The sequence below is a fragment of the Girardinichthys multiradiatus genome, chromosome 7, assembly GCF_021462225.1.
Source record: "Girardinichthys multiradiatus isolate DD_20200921_A chromosome 7, DD_fGirMul_XY1, whole genome shotgun sequence".
NCBI lineage: Eukaryota > Metazoa > Chordata > Actinopteri > Cyprinodontiformes > Goodeidae > Girardinichthys > Girardinichthys multiradiatus.
The window spans coordinates 37,797,516-37,823,582 of NC_061800.1; the positions used below are offsets into that span (position 1 = coordinate 37,797,516).

The following is a 26,067-nucleotide window of genomic DNA, read 5'->3' on the forward strand; positions in this document are numbered from 1 at the left end:
TTGCCTCCATGGATCTGTGCTGACGTGGGATGTCAAGACTAGAAGAACTCAAGCTCAGTCAATAAAGACTTTTGAAGAATAAAAAAAAAAAAAACAAGAGCAAAACTACCTTAACACATCAAGAAAAGTTTGTTGCAACGCACCATAGAATGTGACATACTGCGATTTGTGTTTTACATTTTTAGATCCTTTAGAGAGACATTGTGTCAAAATACACTATTTACAGTCATGCGAAAAAGGTAAGGCACCATATTTGTATCATATTTGGGCATATGAATATTTCATATCAGTTTCAACATATCAATTAATCAATTAATTATTCAATTAATAAGAACAAATCAAACAAACTGAAGAAAATACCTTTAAATTATATGTAAAATGCAATAAAAAAATTACATTTCTGGTTACAAAAGTATTTGGAATCCCTGTGCATTTATTAATTCTTAAACTGGCTCAAATTACACACGAGCACATTACATCAGATGCACACAATCAGTACATCATTTCACAGCATTTTTAAGGAAGCTTGCTCTTTTAAGACATCAGATGTTTAGTTTAGTGTGCTCCTGACTGTTAAAGTGAGAGTGAACACCATGATCAAGCGGTCTGAGGCTTTCATAAACAATATTGTAGCAGCATTTGAGCCTGTCAGGGGATTTAAAGATGTCTCAAAAGAATTGAAATTGGCCATTTTATTGTAAAAGAAATTTGTCTGAATCAGTGAATGGCACTCAAAACACACTGCCACCATGCCCAGGTCTGGGCGTCCAGGCAGATTCACATTGAGAGCAGACTGAAAGATGCTAAAAGAAGTGTTCAAAAATATAATCAAGGAATCTGAAGCTGGCTCTTGGTACTGTTGATCTGAAAATGCATGCCTCCTCAAAGAAAAAGACATGCAATTAACTTTCATTGCCGGTGTGCAAGAAAAAAACCTTTTCTCCAAAAGAAAAACATTAAGGCCAAATTAAAATTTGCCACAGAGAAAATAGGCAAAGACCAGTGCGTTTGGACCTATGTTCTTTGGACAGAAGGGTCTAAAATTTAAATCTTTGGGAAACAGAACAGAGGACATGTTTATCATAAACCAAATACTGCATTACAGGAAAATAACCCCATACTAACTGTGATGCATAGAGCTGGAAGTGTCATGGTTTGGGAATTCCTTGCTGCAGTGGCCAGCTCACATTAGTTCATGATGGAATCTAACCTGAATTCAACCGTGTATGAGAATGTTTTAGAAAAATATGAGACTTGTGAAGGTCTCATATTGAAGGATGTGAAGGAGATCTGTTAAAAAGGTTAAGCTGCAGCAGAGCTGGAACTTGCAACATGATTGTGAACTGAAACATACCAATAAATGAACGATATGATTGGCTAAGAATAAAGGAATAGAAAGTCCGACAGTGAGTCAAATGTCTTACAGCTGAAAGTAAGCAGTGGCACAAACCTTCCTTAGACTGATGTCAAAAGCACCTTTTAGATGTAGCTCTTCTGTTACAGCCCCCGCCCTTTGGAGGCTTTGCAGTCTGTTTGCTGATTGGCTACCCAGTGGCTCCAGAGTAGTGTTGCCAACCGTCCCTTGAAAAACGGAATCGTCCCGTATTCAGAATAAAAAGTACCCGTCCCGTATTGAGCTGAAACGGGACGCACGTAGTCCCGTATTATTAGGTGGATCAAACATCTTCACTAAAATGTCAATAGAATTAATAAATGATGGGGTGCTTTATATTTAACATTACGGTAAATTCATTACCAGCCACATACCTGCTCTGTGACCAATGAGCTGACAGAATATTTCGGCTCATCTCATTGGCCAGCAGATACCGTTGCTAAAGATAGATACAGGTGTTACGTCGATTCGCGTTTTCCCATCAGATACGGTTTCCCCAGCGTCTCCTCGCCGCAAAAAAGGCGCATGCTTGTATAGATAGATAGATAGATAGATAGATAGATAGATAGATAGATAGATAGATAGATAGATAGATAGATAGATAGATAGATAGATAGATAGATAGATAGATAGATAGATAGATAGATAGATAGATAGATAGATAGATAGATAGATAGATAGATAGATAGATAGATAGATAGATAGATAGATAGATAGATAGATAGATAGATAGATAGATAGATAGATAGATAGATAGATAGATAGATAGATAGATAGATAGATAGATAGATAGATAGATAGATAGATAGATAGATAGATAGATAGATAGATAGATAGATAGATAGATAGGCTATTGTACCCTTAGTCCTCAGCATCCCTTCTTCTAGTGGGTTTGTGGAAAATATTTTCTCCATCATAAAAAATAAGTGGACTGATGTGAGGAACAAATGTTCTACTGAATTAATGAGAAGTGAGCTAATTGTCAGTCTAATAAATGAAATGTCCTGCTCAGAGTTTTACTCGGTAGTCCTGAGAAGCAAACAACTCCTTGCAGCAGCAAGAGCTCAAATGAAATATAAATGGAAAAAATTGGTTGTTTCCACATAATTCGGCACTGCATTTTTTAGTTCACTAGTTCAGTATTTTTTTCACTACACCTGTACAGTCATGGCCTTTAAGGCACAAGTGTTTATGTTTACAACTTTTCTAAAGACTTTTTGTTTGCACTAAATGCACTATTACGAAAATGTTTTGCATTATACTGTTATGCTTTTTTATATTGTTTTAAGTTAAGCAGGACGGAGGTCTTTTCAATAGTGGTTTATTTATTTTAGAAGGATATTTGTTTTTGTCTAGTAATTTTATTTTGCAAAAAGAATAAATTATTTTATAAATTGCTGAATAATTATTTTTCCATGGATATTTGTATTAGTCAAAACATGCATCGAATTAAACTCGGGTTCGAGTCCAATGTTTCCAAAGTCATTTCACACAAAGAAAAAGGGTGAAAAAAATCACCAGGCCGCTAGAGGTGCAGACAGTGGGGTTGGATAGCCCTACCAGGAGGTGTCCCTTATTTATTTATCAAGGAGTTGGCAACCCTACTCCAGAGAGGCAACTCCATTGGACAAGCAGGAGTTCACCAAGCCAGTCAGTGGATGATGAGGCCCACCTGCAACCTATAAAAGGCTCCTGGAATCATTCTTCATTCTATGTGCATATACAGTATATATATATATATATATATATATATATATATATATATATATATATATATATATACAGTATATATGTATATTCCTCATAGCAGATTATGAGTTGTGTCTGTTCTTTTTGTGAACTGCAAACTCCAGTTGCTGAAACTTTCTTTGCTTTGTATCATATCACTACTCGACAGTCGTTCAACAATCTCCTAAGGTGGATCAGGGGTGTTTAACACACCATTCCGTGAGTGAAAAGAACACATGTAGATCACAGAATGAAAAGACGATCTGCAAGAATCTAGGGAGTGGTAGATGGCCATACGAAGTGTTTTACTGAAGTTTTTTTTTTTAAACAAAGGAGGTATAACTAGCTATTAGGGGTTAAGGTGTTCTAACTATTTCCTCAATTATGATACACATTTTAGTTGATAAGCAGTATAGCTCCTGCGTGTTTTTTTGTTTTTCAGAAGATTAGAATCTACATCCTAGAGTGGAGCCTCTCTTCTTTTTATTCTATTTTGACGGTACAACTTTCAGTTTGAAGGGAAATAAAACAGAAGAAAATATAGCAAATCAAATCTATATATCAAAAACGTACAGGCGACAGCAATTTCAGGCAATATTAATGATCACATTGCAGTGCTATGTTCAGTACAAATATTCATGAAATCCTGATGTGAACTGAAATTTTGCATAATACTGTAAAATGCTAAATCATATAAAAAGGGAAGCAACTGGCAAACTCTTCTATTTTGCATAACACTATAAAAATATGTTTACAGATTTATGTTAAACAAAAAACCCTGCAAATACACAAAGACACACACAAAATGACAAAATTCAGGTAAAAAGGATGAGTGTTGCTCAGTAGGACAGATGCAGGTTAGATGTGGGGCAGGTATTAACAGAATTAAAAATTAACTATTTGACTGGCATAGGGGCTGCCAGACAGTCGAGACAGTTTCTTTGTATTATGTGGATTGTGCATTCACTGCTTGATATCTCAGCATTTGACAGCAAATGCATGTGGGAGTTATGATGAAATTCAAACGTCTCCTGTAATTATAGTTCCAATTTGTGTGTTTCTCTGGGAGCTCAGCTTTGACATCTGTGAGTCTTCTATTACAATCTCTCAGGGCATCTTTTGCCTCGGCATAAGTTGCTGACGGTAGGATTGTAAAAATAAGCGTGCACGGCCTAAATTAGTCCGTCAAATGTTTTGTGGGTCTAATTTGGAGAAAACTTGGATTCTGTCGTTAAAAAAAACACCTTAAAAAAAGCTATTAAACTCAGAAAAACTATGAATGTAGTAGTGCTTTTTTCCAGGCCACAAGGTCCTCTTTGTAGATGATCCTTGACACTCTCAACATGTGTTCACTTCAAATAAATATGGGCTTAGAAGGATTATGGACCTTGCTCGGAAATTTGTGCATAGGATTTATGCATAAAATAATTAATTTTATAAAAGTGTGCACATCCATGCCTCCATGCAAACTTTTCTCTATGAATCACAATCACTTTGAAAATGAATGTACCTAACAGGCTGTGGATTGTTTCATAGTCTGCTCTCTGGTGTTTTACGAAAAGCATATGAAAATCCCAGCTAGGGTGCTATTACTCAGCAAACAGCCTTGTAATCGGTGCATATGCATTCAAACTATTCACTTAATATTAAAAACATGACAATTTTGGTCATGTACAGTGCAGAGGGGGGAGATATATTTCAACTGACATTGACCAATGAGGTTAAGTACAGAATACACATCTTATCACTCCATCACGTTTCTAATGGAGAGAACATGCCCCTTGGGGGCACCAGTGCTGAAGTTCTTGGGTGGGAAAATATGTTCCCCAGCCTCTCCTGCAGCTGCTGATCAGTCATTAAGCCGTTCATCCACTGACAGGTCGAGGCCGGCACTATGAGCTGGGTGAACCTCTGGTGGAGGATATCTGAGTTCATAGCATTTATAGGTGAAGCTTAAGCCAAAAACTGCAACTTCTGCCAACCTGTTTGCCCGCTAAGCAAACTGCATGGGGTCCAGCAGGGAGCCTCTGATGTCCTTTAGATCCTTCAACACAAATCGCTGAAAGAATTTCATGACCACAGGCGTCAGGGTGACAGTTCTATAGTCTTTTAATCATGCAATGGTGCATTTCTTCAGGCAGGAATCTCACGTAGCTCTAAAAACGTGTTGAAGATCTGAGTGAAGATGGGAGCCAGTTGGTCAGCAGTAACTTTCAGGCAGAAGGGTGAAATACTATCAGGTTCTGGAGATCTCCAGGTCTTCTGAGGCTAAACAGCCTTTTTACTTCTTCCTCTGTGATCTTTAGTGAGGGGTCAGAGTAAGGATGGGAGGGGGTTGTAGAGTTGTTGTAGGGGGGGTAGGGGGGTGGGTATCTTTCTAAAATCATTTCAGCTTTAAAAGTGGGCTGCGTGATATCATGACGCCAGGCTTGCAGAAGAAAATCGAACACCCCCACCCCTGGGCCTCTGCTACACTCATAATAATTCCTGTTGAGAACCCTGGGGTCCTCACAACGTGGGGGAATGGTCTCTTGTAGTTAGCCAAACGGCTGCTGGGTCGCTTAGATGAAGCCTCTAAAGGAGCTATAGCTGTTAATGCTTCACTTTTCTTTCCTACAGAAAGTACTACTGGATCAGTTTTCTTTTTGTGTCTCTGCTCTGTTCTCTCAAACCCCCAGTCGGTCGTGGCAGATGGCCACTCACACTGAGCCTGGTTCTGCTGCTTTCCACTGTCGCTACATGCATACTCAGTATGAGGGTTTGCTGCAAAGTCAATGAGAGTGACTGTCAACTGTCTCTACATGCTCATCCAGGAGGAGTGAATGACTAGATGCAATCTTCTGGGTTTCCTTAGATAGAAAACCTTTTAACCAATTAACTTAATCCGATTGCACTGTTTGATAGTGTTGGGACCTACAGCCATGGATTTCCACATTAAAACTCCGATACAGACTTTTCTGGAACTTTTCAAAATAAAGTGCATTAACCTTATTCCAGCACAGCCAGGAAAGGGGATAACTGCGGACTTCCTGTGGCGCCATTACCCAAAATAAAGCACAACTCCGAAGGGGGGAAGGGGGGTAGCAGAGGACGTCCCAGTGATGCCACTGCCCGTATAAGACCCCCACCCTACCCACATATCGCTGATGTCTTTTGCTGGCAAAAATACATAAATTCAACTGGATCCAAAGCCATACGATCATCGATCATATGCAAAGTTAAGTAGAATGAAATACTGTCTGTGTATCCGGTATTTTCATTCATGAACGGGGAAATTAAGGTGTAAGAGTTGCTTAAATTTTCTCTTCGAGGCCCCACAGAAGCAAAACTGTGTCGAGGAGAGACCCCGGTGGAGAAGCTGTTTCTACAAGCCGAGTCTCAAGGAAGGACTATGGCCCGCATCACCATGTTACGGTAACGAACAGCTGGTTGACGGACCAAACGAGCCGACCAGCTCTCCGGAGCGAACTCTTCTGTTCACAGAGCGAACGCAGAGGTTAGCTACCGAGCCAACCGCTTGTTGACTGGATACCTTCTTCAAACTTTGCCCTTGGACAACATTCCCTCAACATGGTCAGAGGTTAGGTTTGGGCAGATTAACAGATAGGTTTAGGATGAAATGATCTAAACGTTTTCATGTTATGAAGTTTTGTTTTGTGGAACCTGGCTATCTTTAGAGCTAGTAGGCTAGCTACGGCACGCACCGGTTCTGTGTTCTTTGTATGTTTTAAAGTTAAGATAAACTTTATTTAAAGGGTGGTTTTAACCAGAACATTGCTCATAACGCGCCATCCGCGCTTATGCATTTTAACCCTTTTATTAACCCTGGTATTTTAAAGGTATGTGTTGATTCTGGTGCTAAGCTATCTTCTAGCTTAGCACCTTAGCTAGCTTCTTTCTTACCTCAACGGCTAGCCGGTAGGGACACGTGCTAGCACTAAGACTATTAAACAGAAAGGTTGTTGGTTTTCAAGCTAGTGAATAATAGTCCCTGAACATCATTTACTAAATTTGATACCTAAGTAAACACCATTAAGCCCCATTTCTCCAGAATGATTTGACTCTTTTCCAAAATACTCAATAATATTTCTTCAAATATTATTTCAATAAATAAAGGCAGTTAATTAGACACCGTTGAGAATTAGTCATCCATGAGGTTGGTTTATTCAGCAGATCATTATTTAAAACATTATTTTATTAAAATAATATGTTACCTGATCTTGCATTGTGAATGGTTGTCTAAACGTTTGCTGATTATTTCCTAAGTTAGTTCCAAGACTACCTTAACTTCACTTCCAGATTCTTCAAGATAATCCTTGGTTCTCAAACATAAACATTGCATGGTAATGTTGCATCACTCTTTTGGTCATGATTTCAATCATCTTTAATCAACTTGTTTATATTGTACATAGCCCATTAGTCTTGATTATTCTTTATTTCTGCTTGGTAGTTTAGTTGGATTGTTTTAGTATAGTAAAGAGTTTGTTGATTGAAATATGTTTGACTTTGAGTTGACTTATTTTTGTTAATAAATTCTTGTATTTTAAGAAATTGTGTGAATTCATTCCATATATGTGCAGAGTTTATGCTGTTCAATAATGTCAGAGCTCGTCTCACACCTTTCTATTCTGTCCTAATACCATCGCCTTAATGGGGCTGGTATTCACAGGACAATCCTTAACAGACCAAAATATTATTTGATAAAATATTAAAATATTAATATTAAATATTAAATAATATTCTCAGACTCATATTTACAACAATAGTTAGGATTAATCCTAACTATCAAATATAGTGCATGTAGAATGTTTATATGTCAGAAGATGTAGTTGGCAGACTTAACACATTTCAGAAATTTTTGGTGTATGTTTGAAGGTTGTTAAGGACTCCGCTGTCAATGGACAGTTTGTCTACTTCTGAGTGAACAGTCTATTTCATCAGCAAAGCCTTCTTTTGGGATATTTTAATGTAAAGTGAAAAAAAAAAAAACAAGCAGCTGTTTTGTGTCTTTTGTAAAAGGAGTTGTAGAAGTGTTTTTGTATAATTATAGTAATCATTAACAAATGTGTGAAGTAACAAATAACTTCTACAGACCAAAGTGGGACTAATTGGACTGAAAAAACCGTTTCATTTATTTATTTATTTATTTTTTTTGCTTTCATCGTGTGCCAATTATTTGGAAATGCTATTTTTAAAAACTTTGACACAATCTGGAAAATACACAGAGAGACTGTTGTTACTGTTAGTGAAGCCACATAGTTTTACGGCCCTTATCGGTTGTGAAAGTTTTTAAATTATGTATTTTTTTAAATATCATTTAACTTTTTCACTTTATTTGACTATTGTACATTATTCCTACTTTCCTCAGGTGTTCGATGTTACTTATTTCATTCTCATATAAACGCGAGTTACATTGCCTAAACTAATGAGAATTGAATGACCATTAAGGCCAGAAAGATTTATTATATTCCACTGTTACCAAGTCATTTTGTTGCTGGGGTTTTTCAGACCATTTAATCAATGTTTTATACTTTACTGACACAAAATATGGATTGGTGCACGTCGGTTAATCATGTAACGATCCAACCATCATCTACAGGTCCTTCTCAAAATATTAGCATATTATGATAAAGTTCATTATTTTCCATAATGTCATGATGAAAATTTAACATTCATATATTTTAGATTCATTGCACACTAACTGAAATATTTCAGGTCTTTTATTGTCTTAATACGGATGATTGTGGCATACAGCTCATGAAAACCCCAATTCCTATTTCACAAAATTAGCATATTTCATCCGACCAATAAAAGAAAAGTGTTTTTATTACAAAAAACGTCAACCTTCAAATAATCATGTACAGTTATGCACTCAATACTTGGTCGGGAATCCTTTGGCAGAAATGCCTGCTTCAATGCGGCGTGGCATGGAGGCAATCAGCCTGTGGCACTGCTGAGGTCTTATGGAGGCCCAGGATGCTTCGATAGCAGCCTTTAGCTCATCCAGTGTTGGGTCTTGAGTCTCTCAACGTTCTCTTCACAATATCCCACAGATTCTCTATGGGGTTCAGGTCAGGAGAGTTGGCAGGCCAATTGAGCACAGTGATACCATGGTCAGTAAACCATTTACCAGTGGTTTTGGCACTGTGAGCAGGTGCCAGGTCGTGCTGAAAAATTAAATCTTCATCTCCATAAAGCTTTTCAGCAGATGGAAGAATGAAGTGCTCCAAAATCTCCTGATAGCTAGCTGCATTGCCCTGCCCTTGATAAAACACAGTGGACCAACACCAGCAGCTGACACGGCACCCCAGACCATCACTGATTGTGGGTACTTGACACTGGACTTCTGGCATTTTGGCATTTCCTTTTCCCCAGTCTTCCTCCAGACTCTGGCACCTTTATTTCTGAATGACATGCAGAATTTGCTTTCATCCGAAAAAAGTACTTTGGATCACTGAGCAACAGTCCAGTGCTGCTTCTCTGTAGCCCAGGTCAGGCGCTTCTGCCGCTGTTTCTGGTTCAAAAGTGGCTTGACCTGGGGAATGCGGCACCTGTAGCCCATTTCCTGCACACGCCTGTGCACGGTGGCTCTGGATGTTTCTATTCCAGACTCAGTCCACTGCTTCCGCAGGTCCCCCAAGGTCTGGAATCGGCCCTTCTCCACAATCTTCCTCAGGGTCCGGTCACCTCTTCTCGTTGTGCAGCGTTTTCTGCCACACTTTTTCCTTCCCACAGACTTCCCACTGAGGTGCCTTGATACAGCACTCTGGGAACAGCCTATTCGTTCAGAAATTTCTTTCTGTGTCTTACCCTCTTGCTTGAGGGTGTCAATAGTGGCCTTCTAGACAGCAGTCAGGTCGGCAGTCTTACCCATGATTGGGGTTTTGAGTGATGAACCAGGCTGGGAGTTTTAAAGGCCTCAGGAATCTTTTGCAGGTGTTTAGAGTTAACTCGTTGATTCAGATGATTAGGTTCATAGCTCGTTTAGAGACCCTTTTAATGATATGCTAATTTTGTGAGATAGGAATTTTGGGTTTTCATGAGCTGTATGCCAAAATCATCCGTATTAAGACAATAAAAGACCTGAAATATTTCAGTTAGTGTGCAATGAATCTAAAATATATGAAATTTAAATTTTCATCATTACATTATGGAAAATAATGAACTTTATCACAATATGCTAATATTTTGAGAAGGACCTGCATACCTGCTTGTGAAATAACATCTAAAGGCTTTAACCAGGAAGTTAAAGTGTCGGCACAAATGGATCTTCCAAATAAACAATTACCCTTAGCGTACGTCCAAATAAGTGAGAAAGAGGCTTAAGGACAACAATGTCATTGTTTTAGAGAGACCATTACAAAGCCCTGAACTAAATGCAATAGAAAATCTGTAGGCGGAGCTGAAAAAGTGAAGCTTGAAAAAGGATATCCAAGATCATTGTCAAAAAGCAGTTCTAGCAAATAATAAAGAATTGTATGTAATCTTCTGAATTTAAAGTCAGAAAAAAATCTAAGTTATCTGCCATTCAGCAAATAGAACTATTTTTTGTAATCCTAACTAAACAGAAATAGGACGGTTTAGTATGAATTTGTGTCAAACTGAGAAAAAAGTGCCTGTACATATTTGAATACCCTGCAAAGAAACTTTATTTGAATTTTTTTTTTATTTCTTAAATTTTTTTTCACCATCACTAATTTAATATCTTCCCTCATATAGACAGCTTTGCTGTGTCAAAGAAACATGTTTTCAGAGTTGCTGAATTACAGTAATGTTGACAGGGAACTGTGTCTGAACCTCAGTGCAAACTCCTGCAAACAGGTGAGATTCAGTGAAATTAGTAAAAATGACACTTCAGTGACCTTTACAACTAATTAAGAAAAACATGTAGCAGACAGAGATAAAGGCTTCTTGTGTATTTAGTATTCTTCTACTAAAGTTAGCGCTTCAATTATTTTTCTCTCCATTCGTACAAGAGAACCTGAGGGGACATTTTCACAAAGATGAATAATTCATATGGATTAATTTACCAATTGTCTGATTTTTACTGCTGAAAAGAACAAAAAGCCTACTTTATAGAAGTCACACCTAAACTTAAAGCCTGTCTCCAATACAGTCCGTTTGACACTGTAGCCATTTTAGCTCATTATTTCCATGTGTCCCTCCGTCTCTCGAACTCTATCTATCTGCTAATCTTTCGTGCTCACTCAACCATGAGACGAGAGGATGACTCGTGGTGCACTGTAAATTTCATCTCTGTCAAACCAATCAGTTCTGGCTGCAGCTCAAGGGGGAACATCTGCTGGTGGGAGGGAATCTAGTCTTTGGCCGATGACTGCTTCTCAGTCAGCAAAAACAGAGCAAGAGTCTGTGAAAGACGAAGGTAACCATTAGTGATTGCAATATTATTAGTCACTCCAAAACTGTAAGTGTGGTAAACTATAATTGCTAAATGTAGTTTGAGCAAATTCACTGACTTTTCAAGCAAGCTGCTTTCTCTCGTACCTTGTTAAGACGCCTGAGAGGTTTCCTTGCTTAATGTAACAGAATGGACAAACAGCCTTACAGATCTATGCTTAATGCATTAGTGTAAAGGTTGCAGTATCTTTCCACCCACGCCACAGGCAGATGTACTTAACTCTAAATAGCCAATTTGATATTGTTAACAACACACAGCACTCCACCCTCACAATGCACAATGGCAACAAAGAGCTCCTATTTCAGGAGGGAGGGTTATTACAGGGCATTAAAACAGACATTGTTAGTGGGCACTTAACCATCTGTACACAAATCTCCGCTGGACTGTGTCTGAATATTTTTCACAAAGCCACGCCTGATCTCCATATTGACCTCCATAAACAGTAGTGTCCTTTCCAGCCCATTCAAGCATACAGGCAGCATTCACAAAACCCTTCCTCGCTTGAAACCATGACCCCCACGGGAGACGCCCTGTCGCACAGTATTCTGAGCCTCAGAGAAAATCCTGACTGTGGAATATCAAAAGCTACCATCTGTCCACTTCTGTCCTCACTGTCCTTAGTTTCTCTGTTCTCATGTCACTGGAAGGGCATGTCCTGCAAGGCCAATGATTTAGTCTGACTGGAGACGGCAGGAAATGAACAGGTCACCCTTGAGTTCTACTATCTGACGGGCAATAAAGCTCGTCATTGAAGTGTGAACATTTGGATGCAAATTACAGAGGATGAAAAGCACACTGAAAATGTGTAACGAATTTAGATAGAAACTGATGTATATACCAAATTAATGTACCCGGTAAGATAACATAATGCATGTCTTTGTAAAATATGATGTGCGGACAATTTTAGCATTAAGCAAGCTTCCTTTTGACATGCTGTATCGCAATGCACATGGCTAGATTTTTGAGTACTAGCTGCCCTATTTCCATTCTGTTGTATGGGCGTTAGAAAACTACGTAGGTGAATAAGGGAAACGAGGTGTTTAATCACAAGGAAGCTGAAAGCTATACAGTTTTACCCTACTTTCAGAACAAGTCAGAAATGGTTCAAATAAAGTAACTTACAAAAGTATTTATATTCCATTAACTTTTTCACAATTTGTCCGCTAAATCGACAAACATCAATAAATTACACAGTAACAACATGAAGTACAATTGTGAAGTGGAATGAAAATATTGCAATGTTTAAACTTTAAATTTATAAATAAAAATAAAAAAAAGTAGGGCATGCATTTGTATTCATTTCCCCAAACAAAATCATGGCAATTCAGCTGTTCTGAGAAAACCTAAGAGGTTATTTACAGAAAATTACTAAACAAACAGCATCATGAATACCGGGTAACACACCAGAAAAGCTCTGGAGAAATTTAAAGCAGGGGTTGATTTATTAAAACAATATCCACACTTTTGAACATCTAATTCAGATCAATCAATCAATCAATCTTCAAGAAATGGGAACACCATGGCACAACAGCAAACCTACCAAGACATTGCTGTCCAACTAAACTGACAGACAAGCCAAGGAGAGCAAAAACAGTAAAGAATGTAAAGATGAAAGCCATTGTTGAAAGAAATCCACAAGAAGCCCCACCTACTATATAAAGGACAGCAGATATTTATAAGAAGGTGCTCTAAATTTAACTTTTTAGCCTTCTTGCAAAATGCCATCTCTGGCCAAAACATTATACAGCACATCACCAAGAACACACCAGAGCTACAATAAAATGGTTTAGATCAGAGATACTCATGTGTCAGAATGGCCTAGTTAAAGTCTAGACCTGAATCAATAAATGCATCCACACTTTTCAGAATATTAAAAAAAAATATAAAGTCCTTTCACAGCACCATTATGCATGGCCTCGTTTTGGTCTATCACAAAACTTCTCCCAGTATAACACCCTAAAGTTTACTGTTGTAATGGTTTAAAATTTTGAGAAGCTCAGGGGATCAAAAACTTAATAATGAATAACTGTTGCCTTGACAAACTGGTTTATTTGTCTATAAATGATGTGTTGTAAATAAAAAAGCACAAAGTCATCTTTACCTGGTTCTTCAAATCCAGCTTGGGGCATGGGCGTCCACCATTGAAGGCTTTCTCCCTGAGCCACTTAGACCTGATTTTCAGCCCACTGCCACAGGAAGAACTGCAGGCTGACCAAGAAGACCATTCACTGAGCTTACAGTCGAGGGGGCAAGGGATATGACAAACCTCCACAATGTAGCCTAAAATTGAACATTGAAAAAAAGGAGGCCTGATTCAGAACAAGAAATGAATGACAGAAAAGAAAGAAAGAAAGAAAGAAAGAAAGAAAGAAAGAAAGATTTTTCTTTTCCAAAATCGTATAGACCTGGAAATTTTCCAGACAGTGTAGGAACCCTGATGGATGCAATGAAAAACATGAATTCCTTCAAGAAATTCAGCCTACTGTTTGCCTTAAAATTGCACTGGTGGAACTAAAAGGCCCTGGCACAGTCTAGTTTTCTTTGAAAAAGACAAAGAAAAATAGGAAGTCTCAATAAAAAGTAATAGTTAATATTTTTTATTCGGTTATACCTGAGTCTATGCAGAGTGCGGGATTAACCAGGTATCCCAGGTGGTTAATGCAGGCCACGGCTCTGTAGCGGAGACCTTGGCCGCACTCCTTTATCTCTCGGTGTCTCATCCAACCCTGCAGTGACTTGAAAACTGGAGGACTTGGAAGGATGCACGCAGACCAGTTCCCAAATGGCTGAGACAAAAACTGATCACAGGGACAAGTCTTATTCTCTTCCAGCGGGTACAAATCCTCATTCAGGCAACGCTCCTTCTTTTTGCTACGACCTACGCAGAAAACAGACAAAACAATAAAAAATTATGACAACAGGAGCACGACTCGGGTTTAAATGTGTCTTACAAAGTGGACTGATGAGGAGACAAGAATACACATTATCAACTTAAAGAGGCTGAATCGTTTGTTTAAAGTATTGTGGGAAATATCTCTGCACATATAATTTCACAACTTCTACCTATTTGATATTTCCACAAACTTCACTGAAGCCAACTGTATTTAATTCTGACCCCTCTGATATAACTACAGTGGTGAGGATCACTACACCCACTTCTGCAGCTGACTCTGGAAGAAAATGGCATACTTTGGAAATGTAGTTACTTAATCACTTTCTCAAATTTTACCAAAATTTAAACCGCATCTGAAAGTCACATTTCCATGAAAATGTTCCAGGAGTCCCGTAAAGTGTTGTTTTATATTGACATTGTTTAGAAATTTCCATGAAGCACATCTAAAAAGATTTGAGATTTGTTTGAGTAAATTCACATGCTCACTGTCCATCGGACATCAAGAAGATTTTAAGACTTCTGTGATATAAGAAGATGTTTGAGTGTAAGTGTGCTTACTGCATTTTCTGTGTGTGACTAAAGTTATTTTCATTTCTTGTTAAACAAAAACAAATGGTGCCCAAAAAGATGCTTCTCAGTTTATTCAATGATCAACCGTATTGCAGTTGATATCACTTGAAAGTTTACATTCTCCAGAAGAAGCAAAATAAATTAATTCCAAATGAGTTAAAGTGGGTCTTAATCAGTTGAATGAAAGCATATTTCCTTTCTATGAGATTCCTAAATGACCTGAGTGAACAATTGGTGCTGTTTGGAAGCATTTTCAATTTTAATTTTCAATTTGTGTCAATGTCACAAAAGGCAATCACATACTTGTTTTCGTTACATCACTACATTAGAGAAAGCTAAACCTATAGGAATCTAAATAATTACTTGTCTATTTTAATTTTATTTGTTACTGACAGTTTTTTATTCTTTGTTATGTAAATATTCTTTACTTTGTCACAAAATGGGTATCAGGTTCAACAATGAAAATTTACTCAACTTCCAAATCTCACAATAAGCAGAAAACAAGAGATGATATTTTCCTTAGAATTGTTCTTGGTGAGTATTCCCCTCTTTCTTTTTCCCCTCTTTTCTACAAGTTGTAGTCTCTGTTTATTTGTGGCAATCAGAGATTCATAATCCAAATACTTTAAGGTCCAGTGTGACGTTTTTACAGTTGGTGAGGATTTGGGAAGCCCTGTCATCCGCTGGCGTTGATGTGTTTTCACATAAAAATAGAGTTCAGCTGTCTGCAAGGCAAAACTAATAGCTCTTCATGCTTCCCTCTGCAGTCTAACCATATGGAGAGGTTCATTTTCTAGTAGAGCCATGAGCCTCCCCTCAAGGCCAAAATTACCAATATTTAAGCAAGAAGGGCTTCCTTGACACCTGAGCAGAGCCACAAGTTGATCACCTTCATGCCATTCCACACTAATTCTTCAAAAGGAGCACTGACCAACTATTAAGAGCACCTACTTGTGGAATCTTGTGCACACACTTGGCGATTAACTTGAGTCTGATAAATGGACTTAGCTAATTACTCAGGTAATAATCAAAGTAATAACTCTTGCCTTATAATTAGAATTATTCAATAACTTAAAACCTTCAGTGTGATCAGAAAGCAAAAAGTGAAGTAATAAGAAAGGCAGCAAACATGCTCTCTATTATCAACTATTTAGATACAGTATGTCTTTATATATGGTAATTTTAATTTTGGCTGTTATTGGTACTCCGTACAAACCATAAATGTGTGTTTTGAGTGTTAAATGTATATCAAATGTTAATCTAATAATATATTTCATTTAAAACAAACTTGCCAAAAGGCCTTTGGGATCTAAAAAAAACATTTTAGGTGCAATATTTCACTGTGAGTAAATAGAGAAATAAATAAATAGAAAAATGTATAATTTTGAGATGATCATGCGTTAATGTTTGGAAAATAATCTAATAACAATGGTCAGCATTTTTGAACAGATCTCAGACAACCAGCAATTTTCTACAGGTTTTTTTTTTATTGATTTATCCATGAATTTTAAGAGATAATATATATTGTATCCTGAAAATAGTTGTCAGCAATGTCAGAGCAAAGCGTTATTTTGTCAAGGAATTATCAATGGGGCAATTATCTCAATGCCTACAGGAAGAGGTTCTCACTTCTTATTTTTGTCTCTGTCCAGGTGCTTGGGACCCACTCCCTTTTGAGCTTTTCATGTTTCCCTGCTTCAACACAAACAAATTAATTTGATGTGTCATTAACAGAAGTCTGCTGAACTGAACGACCTGCTGCGGGGATAACTCAATCATTCAACTCTTTCAGGAAAGAATGATTTTTTTGACCGGATTTTTAACTGGAGTTTTAACAGGATTTACACTAAATAAAACAATCAAATAAATCAACAAACTGGCAGTCATTTTAAGCAGTACTGAAGCCCATTGAGTGCACTTGAAGTGTAGTTATACTAGCTTTAACAACATATTTGACCTCACCAGACTTAAGTTTGAAAGGATCCCCTTTTCTTATGAAACACTTACAGTAAATGTGAAAAGTGAACACACCCCTGTTAAAAGGGTTTTTGTGATAGCTAAATGACTCCAGCCATAGCTATGTATGTTACTGTGATTATAAAAATATGTAGATAAACTAATCAATAAATCAATCCATCAACAGTTTGCAGAGCGGTTACAAAAAATCAAAATTATCTAATTGTACAAAGGTATCAGTCAGGAAAAAGGTACACACTGTGTTTTTATAATTGCACAGTGATATTACTTCATAACTGACTAAGACAAGAGAGAAACTGGTCTGGGTGCGACCAAGAATATGACAGCAATACTGGAACTGCAGGAATTTCTGCTTGGTACTGGTTGTGTTCTACATGTGACATCAACCTCCTATATTCCCCATATGTACGGATTGAGGAGTAAGATTGAGAGACAGAAGCCTTTTCTTTCCAAGAAATCTTGTGGGAAAATGTGCTATGATGTTATTAAACTAAATAAAAAATGTTTACCACATTTTCAAACGTATGCTTGGCAGAAAAAAAACATTGCATTATATTTTTTTTTGTCCAGCCAGTCAAGAAGTCATTCAAGAGATTCCCTCACAATCTCAGAAAAACAACTTTTCCAATGCAGAATGGGCAAATATTTTTCAGTCTGGATGTGAGATGCTGTTAGACTCCAAACAAAGAAAACTGAATGCTGATATTAAATAAAAACATGAATCAAAAAAGTTCTAGTTTAACTGAGTGCACACTTCTGTAACCAGTTTGTTACAATTCTTTTTTTTTGTTTGTTTTAGACTTTTCTCTTTAACTGTTTGTTGTTCTATTGAACTGCACAGCGTATAAGTCATATTTTTTACATATTGTTACCAGGGGTGTCTACAGTTACTATATTTACTATACGTGCAAATATTTTTCTTACAAATAAACATTCCTACAGGCCTATTGTTCGGCAGCCTGTTTTGTTAGTGTTCTACAGAATAAAACCTGCATAAATGCAGACTGATTGTTGATCTGTTTGCATCTATATTAATAAATATTCCTTATTCAGTGACACATTGGGGATGTAGGGCATTGTTAAAAAAAATCTCGGCTGTCAACTCCTCTTCATGTACTTGTCAATATTAAACAATAATTGATTTGACGAAAGGAGTGCGCTCTCGACAGGGTTTTATGTCACTGAATAGCAAGCAACAAAATTATGCAACTAGCTAACTAATTGGACTTTGAAAGACAAAATATTTTGCCGTATATACATTTCTTTATCATACTGTAATTCTACGTTGTAAGGTGGAAGTTCCAAAACATTACCCCAAAAAATGCCAAAGGGGAAAACATGATTTGACATGTCATTGGCATTGTCCTTGAGTAACAATAAACTAAATAAGTAAACTAAAATGAAAGATTTAAGTGTATTTTTGGTAAAATTAATCAAATAAATACAATAAAAAGTATCACATAATATATTTATCTAGTTCTGATGAGAATTACAAAGAGAGATGATATATCCCCAATTTTAGCATCTCTTGGATCCCTGTTAAATCCAGAATATAATATAACATTCTCAACCTTACTCATGAAGCCCTTAATAAAGCTCTATCCTACATTAGAAATCTAAATGTTCCATATGTTTTGATAATAGCACTACGCTCTCAGACTGCTTGTTTACTAGTGGTTCCTCAGGTCTTTAATAGTAGAATAGGAGGCAGATCTTTGACTAAACATGGTCCTCTCCTGTGGAACCAGATCCCAGTTTTTGTCATCGTTGGCTACTTTTAAGACTAGGCTACTCGAGTAGTAATACGTTACTTTTATCAAGAAGCTTTTAGTTAGAGTGGCTTATATTATCTACAACTAGATATAAATATGCTACCATTACCTTTATGTTCTCCCTCTATTTTTTCTAGACGTTTCGTGGTTTTTCTTAATGTGTTTGTAGAACATCTACAAAATCTACAAACTGTATGAAATCTTAATGAAATCAATAAAAGAGATGATGCTTCCCTAAACTTTTTACTTATTTGACATATAAAGTCTGTCTTTAAAAATGGATGGAATTGACTATATACTTCTGTACATAAATTAAATCTGTCTGTTTTGATTTTTTTGTGAATCATCACAATCGGAATTGTTACTGTAATTCCAATACCTAACTAACTATACTACCTAGACTGTTTTCAGTAAAAGGTCTAATCATCACCAAAAAACCCAAGGACCCAACACTCAATTTGTGTCAGAATTTTCATGTTGGCCTGCCATCAGAAGTTCAATGCCAATTGTTGTTCATTGTTAAATGCAGTTCATGTGAATGAATTAGATGCTATTTTCTAGAAACAAGATTGGCATTTTTAAATTACTCATAGAAGTCTCACATTGTAAAAAAAACAACTGCTATTTACAATCCTTGTATTTATTCCAAGATATAGTACTATACCACTAAACAATTCATGGCACTGTGTATTTGGAGGAAATGTGGTTAAATGTGTGTGTTTCTCCATTTTGCTAACAGGAATTAAGACAGGTGGAATCTTTAGCAAAGTATGAGGTAGCAATACTAGATGACTAATACAACCATTAGACATTCGTTGTAAGACTGACATAAATCTTCACTGAATTTATGTGAACCTTATATACGCTAATGGTTTCAACATCGAGTTAGTCCTGCTTAATTAAACAGAAGAAATGGAAGCTCATTAAAATATAACATTAGGAGACACCACATCTATAAAAAGTAATAAATAATTAAAAGTTTTGATATATCTTTCTATTTGTGAGGTGAGGCCAGTGAAACTGATTTTAAACTAGCAACAAAATTGTTTATGTTTTTTTGTGTGTTTTTCCAACATGAAGTCACAGGTACATGGTCAAAGACACATCCTTTATACCACATGTTCACGTGTACTGTGTGGGCGAGGCAGAAAGGGGAATTTTGATATATCTTTGTTTGCATATGGTCGGCTCTAAATCACTCATGCAAATCCATTCACATCCAAACTGGATATGAATGATCTTTATCAACCACCAAACAGCTCAATTGGATTACACTGGAATTTGACTCAACAGCACCCCCTAGAACATTTCAAATAGCTATATTTCCCTGATGCATGATCCGATCAACACCAAATATTGTGTGCTTCATTGTGGACGACTGTTCAATGCGTTGGTTTGGTCAACTGATAACATCACTTTAGCCTCGCCCACTGAGAACAAAGTCAGGGAGGTAAACAAAGTTTCAGCCTTTTATCTACTAACATATAATAGTTTCAAATTATATTTTTAAACTACTACAGGAAGTCTTCATGAATCCTTTGCCACCAAACAGGAAGTGACCAGAGCTCGGAGGTCGGATTTCAGCCAAATTGTGAACACTTCTTGCTGGAGCAGAACTCAACGTGAGGTAAAACAGAGGTAATGTCGTGTCATAGCACAGGATGCATTGTTTTGATATAACTTGAAAACTTGTCTCATATTTAAATACTTTTTACAGGGAATCGTGAGCAGTCAAAATTCACAAAAAAGTGACCTCTGCATCTTTAATGTAAATGAATCTCAGCAACATCAACATAGCAATTGAACATTGTAAGCTCAGTGATGGACAGGTGACGATATCTAAGCAGAGCACAGAGGTGGTCATATTCTATGTGCTCTCTTTCAGACTCTAACCTTGAAAACTGGCTCAGAGTTTATCTGTTCATTCTTTCTAGGTGAAACAACTAAAGGAGCTACATCCATTAACATTTACTTTTCCTTCCCATAGAAAGTACTCCTGGATCAGTGCTTCTGTGTTCTTTTTGTGTCTCTGCTCTGTTCTCTCAAACCCCCAGTCGGTCGTGGCAGATGGCCGCTCACACTGAGCCTGGTTTTGGTTCTGCTGGAGGTTTCTTCTTGTTAAAATTGAGTTTTTCCTCTCCACTGTCGCTACATGCATGCTCAGTATGAGGGATTGCTGCAAAGTCAACGCCAGTGACTGTCTACTGTCGCTACATGCTCATCCAGGAGGAGTGAATGCTGCAAGTCACTGACTGGATGCAATCTGCTGGGTTTCCTTAGAAAAAAAAAAAAAAGCTTTATATCTAATTTAAATAAATAACTGAATCTGACTGCACTGTTCAATGGTTAGGATTAATTGGAATGTATGTACCTGACTTTTGTGAAGTGCCTTGAGACGACATGTGTTGTGAATTGGCGCTCTATAAATAAACTGAATTGAATTGAATTGAATTCTATAGGCAGAATAAGAACTGCAGAAGCCATTGGAGTATCTCATTGTAAATACCATTTAGAAATTTAAAAACCCTTACATTCTAGATTTTTATATTTTATGCACATGAACATAGGTCACACAAGGACTCATATACTTTATGCTCTTAAACATCATTTATCAATGCCTTGTTTTGGGATCCTGAGTCAATACTTAGGATCAGATCAGGACACCCCTTACCTTTCCCACAAAACCAAATCAAAGTACAATAATGTACAAAAGCCACTGTAACTTCACAATATGCAAGGCTATAAAAAATAAAAGCTTCACTTGATCTCCAACATTGTTTTTAGACCCAAACTGTTTTCCGCATTGCTTGAAACAGAAAGATTAAACATTAACTGCTTAACAAAGAAAGAACAGATGGCATTATATTGTTTGCTTGCTACAGTGTTGAAATTGAGATTGTTATGGACTGGCTGTGAGGTTAAAAAGAATATCACATCCATTAAGAACCAAATAGTAAAAAGCGTTAATGAATTTAAATCTCTAAAGAATATTCTATTTACAACATAATAGTCACAATTAAAGTAATTACTTTGTGGACTCTAAAATAAAATAGTTGTCTGCAATTCCTTGGCCTGATCCAGATGGAGAGAGCAGGTACAGATGTAGAAATATAAAACAGTGAAAGAGCTGAACTCTTGCTCCTCTCATGCAACCATATTTGTTTCATGGGACCAGGGTGTTCTCATCCTCTTGAGTTCGCAGTCACTGAGCTGCCCATCTGTTTCTGAAGTGGTTCTGATTGCAAACATTCCTCCCAGAGTGAGAATCCACTGCTGTCACACTGCAATCCACTAACAATCTGTTCAATCTACACCACTGCTGGTGGTTGATTGAAAAGTGCCAGTGCGACATTACTTCACTTCGACAAGGACATTGGTGTCCACTGTGTTACTTCAGGTATCACCAACAATCAGCATTTTAAATCAGCATTTTCTTCTCATTTTGAAACTATGTGTATCATTTATTTTTTTAATTACTCGGGTTTATTCAACTAATGTACCATTTACACCTGGAATTGTGCAGACCTCATTCTGTTTAACCTAGCTAGCTGAATATTGAAAAAAACAAACAAACACAAAAAACAAAACATCTGCAAAAGAGGAATACGTAAAATAAATTAATCAAATTTTTTGGAAGACTAAGGGCAAAGATGAACTAAATTACAAACAAATTTACAGACAGATGTGACAAATCTGACAATATTTTTAAATGAATAAATTTAGGAAAACCTTTAGCTAAAGCTTTTCACAAAAAACACATATGAAGAGGCATTTTTTCAAGAGATTAAGAGAGGGCATCTTAAGGCCTTTTCCTAACAACACAATCAATATTTTTGGTGCATAATTCATTCATTAAGCCAACAATGCTTCACAGTTCAGTGTCTATGTGGATTCTAAAATACAAGGCTCTTTACCTCTTTACCTCTTATTTACAAGACAACATTGGCTCTAACTGGTTGCTATTTTTTGTGAATCCATTCTGACCCTTTTACACCCAGCTGGATGAGGGTTTCTTCCTGGTAAAAGGGAATTCTTCCTCTCCACTGCTACAACATTGTTGCTCAGAATGACAGATTGTTGTAAAGACAATGATTCTATGCTAATAGCTGTTCTTCTTTTAAATGAATTTTTAATAATTGACAGTACATGTGTTATGATCCAAGCAGGCCTTTTGTGTTTAGGTTGTGCTTTTACCTATCTATCTATCTATCTATCTATCTATCTATCTATCTATCTATCTATCTATCTATCTATCTATCTATCTATCTATCTATCTATCTATCTATCTATCTATCTATCTATCTATCTATCTATCTATCTATCTATCTATCTATCTATCTATCTATCTATCTATCTATCTATCTATCTATCTATCTATCTATCTATCTATCTATCTATCTATCTATCTATCTATCTATCTATCTATCTATCTATCTATCTATCTATCTATCTATCTATCTATCTATCTATCTATCTATCTATCTATCTATCTATCTATCTATCTATCTATCTATCTATCTATCTATCTATCTATCTATCTATCTATCTATCTATCTATCTATCTATCTATCTATCTATCTATCTATCTATCTATAGGGGTTGGACAATGAAACTGAAACACCTGGTTTTAGACCACAATAATTTATTAGTTTGGTGTAGGGCCTCCTTTTGCAGCCAATACAGCGTCATTTCGTCTTGGGAATGACATATACAAGTCCTGCACAGTGGTCAGAGGGATTTTAAGCCATTCTTCTTGCAGGATAGTGACCAGGTCACTACGTGATACTGATGGAGGAAAACGTTTCCTGGCTCGCTCCTCCAAAACACCCCAAAATGGCTCAATAATATTTAGATCTGGTGACAGGCCATGGGAGATGTTCAACTTCACTTTCATGTTCATCAAACTAATCTTTCACCAGTCTTGCTGTGTGTACTGGTGCACCACCTTCAGGATACAATGTTTGAACCATTGGATGCACATGGTCCTCAAGAATGGTTCGGTAGTCCTTGGCAGTGACGCGCCCATCTAGCACAAGTATTGGGCCAAGGGAATGCCATGATATGGCAGCCCAAACCATCACTGATCCACCCCCATGCTTCACTCTGGGCATGCAACAGTCTGGGTGGTACGCTTCTTTGGGGCTTCTCCACACCTTAACTCTCCCGCATGTGGGGAAAACAGTAAAGGTGGACTCATCAGAGAACAATACATGTTTCACATTGTCCATAGCCCAAGATTTGCGCTCCTTGCACCATTGAAACCGACGTTTGGCATTGGCATGAGAGACCAAAGGTTTGGCTATAGCAGCCCGGCCGTGTATATTGACCCTGTGGAGCTCCCGACGGACAGTTCTGGTGGAAACAGGAGAGTTGAGGTGCACATTTAATTCTGTCGTGATTTGGGCAGCCGTGGTTTTATGTTTTTTGGATACAATCCTGGTTAGTATTTTTAAAGGTCTTTAAAAATACTGTTCTGGTTACATAGAGGGGCTGCACAGTGGAACTGTTGGTAGCACTGTTGCAAAGTAGCAAGAATTTTCTGGTTCAAATTCTAGCTTAACACAATATACCATAGATACCATATAACTTTCACTCTGAAAATAAACTCCTCTTACTATTCAGCCATGTACGGAGTGATAAAATCTTTCATTTTCATATTGTGCAAATGATTGTCTTTTTCTCTGAAGACCGCTTCAGAAATGAAGTTTATCACTTAATGAGGTTATTATTAGAACAGTATATTACAAACAAAATACAAAGTGTAAATTTGTACAAAGCAAACCGAAGGGGGAAAAAAACGATTTTAAACTATTAAAAAAGTCATTAATAATACAAATATTTTATCATGAGAACCACACGAAAAGCCAAAAAATGTAAACATAAAATGAAATAAAATAAAATAAATTAAATACCTAAATACAGTTCAAGATGGAAATATTCTCAATAGTATCTGCGGCATTTATGTGTGGCACCTATTCATTCTAACATAGTTCACAAAAGGCTACTCAAAGCTTATTATGACAAAGAAGGATTCAGAGCAATTGTAAACAGCTCCAATGCTGGATAGAGTAGTTAAACCATTTATCTACAGTTAAGCTGTAATACACACACGTATCTAATCTCTGATCAGTGGGAGAAATAATTCCCATCTGAATCTCTATGCATTGCAACATATTGTAAGAGAATGTGGCTACAAATCACCAACAAAGTGTTTGGCAACAAAATATTCATGCTTGTGTTTGTTTTCAAATATTCTCTCTGCCTGCTTAGTTTAACATCAGCATAAATCTGTATATGTTTGTCAAATTAAAAGCACCTTTTGAAAATAACTTTTAAATAGGTATTAAACATACTTTCAAATAAGCCCACATTTCTGTATTAAAAAAGCTTATTTTATGTAATATTCTAATCTTAAATGTCATATTATCATTAGCTGTAAATGGAAAATCATCATAATTGACAGAAATAAAGGTTTGAAAACATCAGTCTGTTTCAATTTGTGAATTGAGTTACTGAAAAAAAATAACTTTGGAATAGCATTCTAGTTTGCTGAATATGACTGTATAGCTTTGTAACTTTTAAGATCTCTATGATTAGTATTAAACCAAAATGACTGTCAGATTCTATGTCATTTATAATTGTTTAGTCAAAAAAACTAAGGTAATCCGAGCTCTTGACTATGAGTGACATTATAATTAAAGAGGAACCATTTATGTTTAATGAAATTATTTTTGAATTTTAGACTTTCCTTTTAAATTAAAGTTTTTGTTTTCCCTATAATGAAGTTTATTCAATGTAATTATATTAGCATATTAATATTAAAGATTAGATTTAACACATTGTATTTAACAAGTAGTAAAACATTCCCCAGCACTGCTACTAATAAGCATACAGTATATCCACTACATAATCTATCATACACATAATATATTCCCACCTACAGGTAGTCACAAGTTCATTTAATTTGCATGCCTTAAACGTTGTGGAAATGAAGCTCCATGAGGTATCAGACGTTCAACATGCAAATTCCTTACCAAACCAGTAGGTCCCCTGTGGACTCCGAAAATCATTGGGTTACCTTGTCAGACCTGAATACAGAGCCTTTGTCTAACAGAGAAAGGCACCATATACTTCTATTTATCATAGTGTAATTTGTGGTTTTTAATTCCCAAAAGCCTAAAGTCTGAGGTATAACGTCAAAACCATTAGGTACAAAGCCAGTGATTTATGTGTCCTTTAAGATATGTGGGAGAGCTGGCAGGTGATTTTATCAGAGGCTGACAAAACACTAAGCCTGGGTGACTGTTCATTTTAT

At 36.7% G+C, this 26,067-nt stretch overlaps 1 protein-coding gene across 4 annotated transcripts in view; it reads right to left on the reverse strand.

Annotated features, from left to right (window-relative positions):
• The window catches only part of thsd7ba (thrombospondin, type I, domain containing 7Ba), a 356,829-nt gene that overhangs the window by 74,727 nt on the left and 256,035 nt on the right, over window positions 1–26,067 (reverse strand). For all 4 annotated transcript variants that reach the window (XM_047371186.1, XM_047371185.1, XM_047371187.1 and 1 more), the window contains exons 15-16: window positions 14,152–14,418; window positions 13,642–13,820 (exon numbers count right to left, since the gene is read on the reverse strand). In XM_047371186.1, the coding sequence (XP_047227142.1) occupies window positions 13,642–13,820; window positions 14,152–14,418 (446 nt within the window). The remainder of the gene's footprint in view (window positions 1–13,641; window positions 13,821–14,151; window positions 14,419–26,067) is intronic.